The 9,353-nt window shown below is 41.1% G+C and overlaps 1 protein-coding gene across 1 annotated transcript; it reads right to left on the bottom strand.

The window, feature by feature from the left end:
* Positions 1-580: 580 nt before the first annotated feature.
* Positions 581-8,979, bottom strand: fbxl22 (F-box and leucine-rich repeat protein 22). Its single transcript, XM_036576050.1, has 2 exons — positions 8,642-8,979; positions 581-1,048 (listed from the first exon to the last, which is right to left on the bottom strand). Exons 1-2 carry the CDS (start codon positions 8,977-8,979, stop codon positions 700-702), a joined length of 687 nt encoding a protein of 228 aa, XP_036431943.1. The 3' UTR covers positions 581-699.
* Positions 8,980-9,353: the final 374 nt, after the last annotated feature.

Here is a 9,353-nt window from a genome sequence, read left to right as displayed (position 1 = left end):
AGGATTAAAACAAGGCTGTTGTGAATCGTATGAAAAAACCATACCATTGCATAAGGTCATTTAGAAAGTTGCGCAAATAAATTAAGACCAAATGAGTCAAGAGAACCACTTAAAATCACTGATGTAATATCAACAACTGTTTAAACCTGCGTTTTTCATTGAAATAATATTTACAAATAATTTGAGGCATTCAGTATGTTTAAATTGGAAGAAGCATCCTGTTTGAATATCCCTGTATGCAGTCTGGGATTTTCCAGGTTTACACTGCTTTAAATCATCTAAGTAGAGCTCATTGTGGAGTTTGACAGTTTAAGACAAAGGAAGACACACTTTAGCTCTTACATAAAAGAGCTGACTGATTTCTTGGAATGAAAACTGAAAGACAAGAAACACATTTCTGACAGGATAATTAAAAATGACTGGTACAAAATGCTTTGAAAGGCTTTGACGGGTTTAAGAAAAAAAACATTGAAGGCTACAAACTTTACATTTGAAATGATAACACCACAGTAATAGAATTACAAATAACACAAATTACAAACATGAAAAGGAAGAGAGAGTAGAAAAAAACAAAATTTTAATGAAAAAGTTTTGTTCTTTAGCAGGCTCAAAGTGAGGTGCCTGCAGGTGACAGAGCTGTAGGAGAACTGATGAGAAATTTCTTCACATCTGCTGAGAACGCACCCCAGAGCTCGTTCCTCAGGAGAACACAAGGACTTTCTGCAGAGCCCTCCTGATGTGCAGCTTCTCCTCAGGCTGGCTTTCTGGGATCATTCCCGCACTGCGCTCAGCGCTCAGCCGGACATCAGGCCTCGTCTGCCTGATGCCCTGCAGACCCATCTGCGTGATGTTCCGGCAAAAATCCAACCTGACCTCCACCAGGCTGTTGCCATGGGTCACCACCGCCTGCAGGACAGTGTCCGTCACCCGACAACAGTTCTCCAGACACAGCTTCTGGAGCCGCCTGCAGCTCCGGAGCACGCTGATGACATCATGATCTGTGATGTGTCCGCAGCCGGACAGGGTCAGGGACAGCAGGTTTGGACACCTTAAGAGAGATAAAAAGAGAGTCTTAGCAGAATAGCAGGACATAATAAATCATAGGGGTGCATCAGTCTGAAAGAGGTGATTCAACTGCATCAGTTTTGGGATGTTAGAATCAATGTTAATAATTTTCACTGAAGTATGTGCTATTTTTGTGCTTTTTCTGTGCTATTTTTAAACAACTTATTGTGTAAATAGTTTCTCCGGTCACATTTGTATATTTAGTGTATTTGTATTGAACCCACAAGCAGGACGTAGCTAAATAAAGGGTTTTAAATAATTGTGAATCATAGCAAATCATTGTGACATTTGAAATTTCATGATGCACTGCATCACCTCCTAAAGAATTGTAATAAAATAGAATTGTAAGGTCAGAGATTCAAATCCCAAGTGCTGTCATATGAGAAAATAGCATATTGTCACTATATTGTCACTATCTCCTTTTTCTCTATTTTTCTTTTCCACATAGTTGAACACATCATATGTCCTTTACATTGTGAAAAATTGACTGCAGGTCACGTAGCAACGAGGTTTCGCCGAGCTAGTAGCGAACGAAAAAGGAAAAGAGAAAGACAAACGAACATTTGGAGACAAATGGACTTATTTGCATTTATAAGCAGCGCACTTGGTTTCCCGGTACGTTAAATCTGCAACGAGAGACTGTCAAACACTAACTAAAAAGTGGCGAAGATGAAGTCGCTTCTCTGTCTAATTTTCCCGTTCCACCTTAAATGGTGCCACAATTACATTCGGCGTCTCAGTCAGAATTTAAGGTGGAACGGGAAAGTTCAGCAAGAAGCTGGCGAATAAGAAGCGACTTCAGCCTCGTAAAACAGCCGAAAGCTGAGAGACATTTTACAAGAAACTATTCAACTTTTGAGGAAAAGGTTTTCTGGCAGAGATGGGAGGAAAGCAGCTATAGCTGAAGCTTAAAGCAGAGCGCCCGCGTTTTCGTTTATATTGTTTAGCCTATACTAGGACATTATCACATACTGAGACATACTGGACATTAAATGTTGTGGCTCCCAAGGTGGTTTGATTTTTGTTGAAAGGACAAAACGGCTCTTCTTAATATTCGGGTTGTGACTCCTGATCTAACCTGGCTTTAATGCAGAGGGAGCTGGTCGGATTTCTCACTCATCCAGTTGTGTTTTTGTTATGTGCCGCCACAGACTGTCCGGGCGCTGCACTTACCCATTTCCAAGTTCCGCCCTTTGCGTTCCGTCAACATTACGTTATAAATTAAATATGTAGAAAATCGATTTTTGACATTTGTGAATCGATTCAGAATCGTCCACGTCTGCATCGCGATGCATCTAAGAATCGATTTTTTCCCGCACCCCTACTGTATACTGACTATTGTACATAGCTGAGGAAAAGAAAGACGAGTGCCTGAGGAGCTTTGGCTCGGATTCAGCCTCTTTGAATGTGATGTATAGTTGTGTAAGATTACATTTTTGTTCTTTCTGCTCTTGTTTTGAGTGGGAGCATGTCTGTGAGCTGGGTATGGCTTCTGAGTGCGCGAGTTGTGTTTGCCTTTTGCTTTTGAGTGAACATAGACTCGTGAGTTGACTGCATGATGAAAGCTCTTGGTTGATCAGTGGAGGCATCAAGTGACAGGCACTCCAGCACAGACAGGACTGATCTAAGCCAGGCGTCAATGGGATGGTAAATAACACTCGTACTGACATAGCAATCTGATTCCGCTGACAATAGAGACATTTCAGACAGTAACTTGAACTAACCACAGAGATGTTTGTGGTGCATAGATGATTTGAATCATTGTTGAGCTCAAGGGCTCTGCTGTTTTTTGACTATAAAAATTCCCTTGGTATTAGTTTTAATTTATTAAATGAATCATATTTATTTGTTATTGCTATGGAGCATATTACTTGTTATCGATGGTGACAAAAAGTTATTGGTAAGCCTGTTGATGTGTAGATCCTTCTAGTGCATTCTCCCCCCATAGTGTCAGGAGAGGTGCTGCAGCCTGCTGGTGGACTTGCACACACACAAACACATGTAAACACGCGTACACACGGCTGATGGCTGCAGCTTTGGGATGTCATTCACGTTTGCTGATCTGGATTACATAAAAGCTTACATAATCTTACCACTTAACCACATGTGAGGCCAGTGCATTCCTGTAGCCTCTGAGTGTTATGGTACTGTCCCAATAAACCTGGACGTAGGGCGGTGCACAACACGTGCCCCTCCTTTTATTACTACAACTGGCTATTGATGGCACCAGCAAGCCAAAAAAAAGGGATCGCACAGGGAGGAAGGAGGAGTTAGACTGACAAGAATCTAAAGCCTGAGGGACTGGTAGGTTAGACAGGGTTCATTCGTGTTGGTTTTAGTCTTTGTCCTGCAGCAGAAGATGCATTCATGTGAGCAAAGTATAAGTAAACAAGGCAGATATACGTGCCTCATTTCCCAGTTACATAATCATGCCCTCCTCTCTCATGGCACCGCCTTCCTTTTGTTTTTCTCTTTTTTTGAAAGCACAGGCATTTTTCCAACAAAGCAGCCTGACCGTCAGGCAGTTTCGCACTTCCGTCACTCGCTCAGTCTCATTTACTCACTCATTCACACACACACACGCTCACACACACACATACACACACACACACATGCATATCTCTGTCTCAATCTCATTTTTGGTGAATTGTGAAAAAGAGGCTTGGTGTGCAAGAGCGGGAACAGACCTGACTAATATTTTCCAAAACATGCACCGTGTACCCATTTCCCCATTTGGGTGGAGGCTCAGTAAAAACAATGTAAATGGCCCTTTGCATTACAGTATGTTTTTTACAGTACCGTGCAAAAGTCAGTGACCACTTTTATTTTATTTCATTTGCAGTAAAAATGGCCATTAAGTACAAGTTATTAATTTATCAGAAGATATTTCTGTGGAGATCAACAAAGGGAAAAGTCAAATGGAAACAGGTCATAAACAGGAGTTTCCAAAACTTCCAAAAAATATTTAAAGATACAGAGAAAATAGGACTCCTAACAACCGTAAAAGACCTGGTAGACCACCAAAATTTTCACCATCAGATAAACAGTATTTACAGCTTTCATTTTAAAAGCTTTTATCTTTCATCTTTAAGACGCTATGAGTCTGAAATGATGTGTAGCTGTCTAGAAGCTGTTACTGAGAAAAGGAAATAGTCAAAAAAGTAGAAGATTTACAAATCAAACTAAGAAGCTGCTGGTGATCTCAGAACAATGAACTGACCACCCCAGTCCAGACCTCAATATCACTAAATGTGTTTGAAATGTAAAAAGCAGAATATACAAACAACTTCTAAGACTGAACTTTGGAGGTGTGGAAAATGTCCCTGGAGAAGGGTGAACACACTATTTACTAAAAAAAAAAGTATATTTTCTGTTGAGGATTCTGTGTAATTTCCTATTAATTGTATGATCAGCTTTTACCCTGAAAAATGAATGACTTGTAATGGTCATTTTTACTGGGAATTCAATAAATGAAAGGTGGTCTCTGAATTTTGCACAGTACTGTATGTAGCTTTCAGCCCACTATAACTGAATAGTACTGTAATTGGACGGTATTAGTGCAGTAATTTACTAAATGCCCCATCTGTTGATCTGCCACTCATTTTTATTTTATTTTATTTTATTTTACAATATTTCAATATAAAGTGGTGATATAACATGCCTAATGTCCTGTGTTGCCATGGCCTCTGGAATAACTGAAATACACAGAAAAGCACACAGGCTGCCCAACTCCAGGCCAACCTAATGACCAGTCAAAGCCAAGAGTATCAAAGTACAGCTGTGTGCACAGATGACTGTGGTCAAACACAGTTAGGCCTTTTATTTTCTTTCTAAATGGTCTGTTTGGAGGCATGTCATTTTTCATTTGACACACCATTATATAATATTCATCAGTCTTTCTCTCTGCGGCATAGAGCAAGATTTTTTTCCTTGTGTTGAGCGCACAGGTCCACATAATGAAAAGTTATGCGTAGCATCAACTAATATTTGTAAAACAATACATCAGGTCAAGCTGCACAATCCAAAACACAGAGGACTACATTGAAAACTGTAGACCTTAAGTTCATTTTCGCGCAGTCTAAACTGATTAGCAGGACTGTGATGAAGTCGCCCTGCAGCTTTTCAGCTATCGTACAGCGATGTGTTAAGTAACAGTCAACTGAATGAAAATGGAGCTAGACACTGTTATGAGAAATAAAATTGGATCTCTGCATGAACTTAATAACACCATCTAAAACTAGCTTCCCAGGGCACTCAATGTTTTATAGATTTTCCTTTGCAGATGAAATATGTCTCCATAACGGCATCAGCCTGTGTGTATGTGAGAGAGAGAAAGAGGGAGAGAGAGCGTGAGAGAGGGAGAGAGACTGCGACACACATGTGCATTCCACCTACGTCAACAAAGAGGCAATTGTAGGCTCCACCTGCCAAATGTAAATCTTGGGAGAGGAGCAGATGGGGGAGGGGCAAGACACTTTGTATCTCTCCTCTAATTCCTCTCTCTCTCTCCCTCCCTCTCTCTTTTAAGTTACTCCAATTTTCTTTGGCCATTTTTCAGGCACCGAAAGCTATCCTCATCTCACTTTTGCCCTTCTGTGACTCCGCATACTCAGCAGAGGGTGTGGGTCTCTTGTCTTTGAGTCATGGCTGCACAGTGGGAGGTTTTTTACAAGCCTGGCTATCCTCTGGAGCTTCAGTAGAGAGATCACTGCCCCTCTGAAGCCATCTTGTGTGACAGCACCGTGAAGCTGAGCCACAGAGCTTCATACTGTCTCCAGTCATTACGGGCTGCCTAACTGAAACTGTGCAGGCCCCTCATTAAAACTCCAGTGGCAAATTCATCTCTGAGTACCGCACGCCACTCCTCGGACCTTCTGTCACTCAAAATCATGAGCAACTACTCTTTCAATCTCCAAGTTAAACAAGGTGAAAAAAGGCAGGACGTTTCCATATTGTGCTCTGTATCGATAACATCTTCTGGACCTTCAGGCATGCTTGTGATTAGAGGTTGGGACAGAGTAGAGGAAACTGTTAGACCCTTTCTGGTGGGATTATACAGTTGAATCGGACTGGCTTTCATGCTCAAGTCATTTCGAGTTTCCTCTCACTAAAATGTGTACTTCATTCCAGCAGACACTCAAATGACTTCCTCATGCCGTTCCCATTCAGATGTGCTCCCCGAAGACGTAGATTGATTGTTGAATGCTACTGCAGAGTACGTTTATCTGTACCCACAGGCAAAGTTGGTTGTTTACCATCATGCTTGTTTAAAAAAGAAAGAAATGAGTGGCAGCCATTTGCATCCTTCTCTCCAAAGCCCTCTTGAGGAAAAATAATTGAGTACCTGGGGCAATATGGATGCTTTTTTCTTCTTCTTCTTCCAGAAGAAGTGCAGGTTTACATCCTGTGGGTTTGAGTGACAGTCTCAGAGGGGCTTTGAGGTGTGCAAAATTAGGCCACGAGCAAACTGTTGCATTAACATGCCAATGTCCTTCCTTCAAAATGCAGTTATTACCCTGCCAAATAGACACCTGAGACTTGAAATTGTATGTATTCTAATGCAGAGGTTTCCAGTCATCATTTCCATGGTGCTGGAGTATCCTTATCTTGCATATTTTGTTATTTTTCCTTGCTCAAATACATCCAATTTAACTAACTGTCCATTAGTTACATCAAATGAAGCAATTCACAAAATGTATTATCTGATACGATACAATGTTCTCTCATTTCGATAGAGCAAAAATAAAGAGTGGCTGAAAATGTGCCTGATGTTAAAATATTAAAGTTTCCATTTTCAGTTTAAACATTCAACGTTCTAAAAACACAATATTTAAAACAAAAGCTGTGCTTGACAGTGTCCCGATCTAATGCTCTAGCTTAGGGGTCGGCAACACACGACTCTGTAGCCGCTCTTTTACTGCCCTGTTGCGGCTCCCGAGCAGAATTAGAATAATTAATTAGAATAAAATAATCCTCCTCTGCAGTAAAATTAAACTCTGCTGATCGTTCTAACACACCGATCTAACATGGTTTTAACTATAAATGGTCTTAAACACTGGAGTTATATGTATAACTGCTTATATTCACCCTTTAACCACGGAGATTGGCACACAGACTGCTGGTCACACAGCGACACCAACAAGAATCTCACCTAGCTAGCAGCTAATGAAAAGGCAAAGATTTAAGACGAACCTCAATACTTTGGAGATAAATTGACTTATTTGCATTCATAAGCACTCCAGTTGGTTTCCTGATATGTTTAATCTGCAACAAGATTGCAACTTTCAAACACAAAAAAGTTGTGAAGTTAAAGTGAGCTTCTCACTCGCCAGCTTCTTGTTTGAATTTTCACGTTCCACCTTAAATGGTGCAACAGTTAGCTTGGTTACATAGTTAGCTACATTCTGGCACCTCAGGCACCATTTAAAGGTGAACGGGAATATTCGACCAAGAAGCTGGCGAGCGAGAAGCTGACTATTTTACTTTGTTGCCGCTGTGGCTTAAAGGGAAAATCCACTGATTTTTCAAAATGTTTGTATAATTAAATCGCTGAGATGTAAACAATGTCATACAAAGTGTTTTGATGTGAAATTCTCCATTCTATAAAAACTTACAAATTGGATTTCTTCACAGTGGTGGTGGTAGGAACCAGAGGTCACCATGTCTACAACACAAATTTAGCAATGTTCTGCGTGTACCTCTCTGACATGCATGAATTAAAAAAAGATCTCAAAGACAATTTTTTAGGCTTTAGATTGTGTATTCATAACCATTTCATGTAATAGCTTTCTATATGGTAGCTTTTAGAGATATTAAACTCTTTGGATGTCTGGTTCCTATCACCACCACTGAGAAGAATTCTGACTAGAGAAGTTTCTGTAGAACAAAGCATTTCAAGTCAAAGCATGACGTTTTACATCATAAACATTACATCGTAAACAATAAATTTGGCAGAAAAACGGAAAAATTGGTGGAATACCTCTTCAATAAGTTCAAATTAGAGTTTACACTCTGTGCTAATCAATTATAGGCAGGTTGGAAAGGACAATGAATTTGCCATAATGCTAATGTTAGCTTGATTACATGACAAAAAAAAACTACACCCGATCTATCTATCTAATAATGGGACGTAATAAACATACTGTTTGTATAAAATTTTCACATAAACTGAGTTGTATGCTACAATTTGAATAGGACTTTTGCCAAAGTTCTTCAAAACAAGTCCACCCTCGGATTAGGTTGCTAATGCATGTGTGGGCACAGCATAAAAACATCAATTAACAAGCCTTTCCTGAGCTGAAGTGGGTGTGTTGGAACAGGGAAAACACCTAAACCTGCAGGGCAGGGACTCAGGAACCAGGCTTAGGAAGCGCTGTTTTAATGTATGGGATTTGTTCAGTAACATGGTTGAAACTTTTCCTCAGATAAAGAGCAATTCAGATCTTTAATACGTGCAGAAAACCCTGATGTTTCAGCTACTGCTATTTTTATCTGCTCAACATCTGCGAGATCAAAAGCATGACGATGAAAATGCTGGGGGGTGGATGAAGTTCAGACAAAACAAAAAAGCACTCACATGTGGCACACACGCTCCAGGAAGTGGCTGACCAGCTTCTCATGCTTGCTGCACAGGTCTCTCTGGAATGTGGTCTTCATCCAGTCTTCTATGTTGCACACTTTGACCCTGCTGGAATGCCAGCATATACTGAGGTGTCTGAGCGACGGGCCCAGGATGTAGTTATTCCTCTTCAGCTCGCATGGGGAGAAAAAGTGGAGCAGAGACCACAGCCGGGGGTCCAGGAAGGCTTCTCTGAGATGAATGCAGGTTAGGGACAGGTTCCTCCGACTGTCTTTGTCCAGGAAAGAGAAGAGATGTAGCAGGCACTCTTGGTTGAGATCAGTCAGATGCATCATAAAGAGAATAAGAGAGAAGGGAAAAGAAAAAGCTTAAATGGGTCTCTTTAACTCAGGCTGAGATTTGGCCTGTTGACACACTTGCACATACACACATGCACACCCACACATTGAGCAACAGCAGCAGCAATGAGCCTGCAGTCTGCTCTGCATAGCCTGGATACATGATTCCTTCCCCGGCTCTTCCTCATGCACAGTAGCCCTGCACATATAAGGTCGTAAAGAATGGGAGTTATTTTGAGAGGACAACAGCAGGCACGGTCAAAAATGGAAATGTGTAAAAGCGTTTGCACACACACACACACGGTGCTGCTCCATCTGTCTCTCCTGCCTGGGCCGGACTCAGGCAGATGTTTGGACGGCAGCGGCTTGTG

This window comes from Colossoma macropomum, unplaced genomic scaffold (assembly GCF_904425465.1).
Source record: "Colossoma macropomum unplaced genomic scaffold, Colossoma_macropomum, whole genome shotgun sequence".
Lineage (NCBI taxonomy): Eukaryota > Metazoa > Chordata > Actinopteri > Characiformes > Serrasalmidae > Colossoma > Colossoma macropomum.
The sequence above is the reverse complement of the archived record's forward strand: the minus strand, read 5'-3'. Positions and strand labels throughout refer to the sequence as shown.

Coding starts and splice junctions, on each gene's coding strand:
- fbxl22 (XM_036576050.1), bottom strand. CDS start 8,979: ATGATGCATCTGACTGATCTCAACCAAGAGTGCCTGCTACATCTCTTC. Junction 1,049..8,641: donor CTGGAGCGTGTGTGCCACAT/GTGAGTGCTTTT, acceptor ATCTCTCTTAAG/GTGTCCAAACCTGCTGTCCC.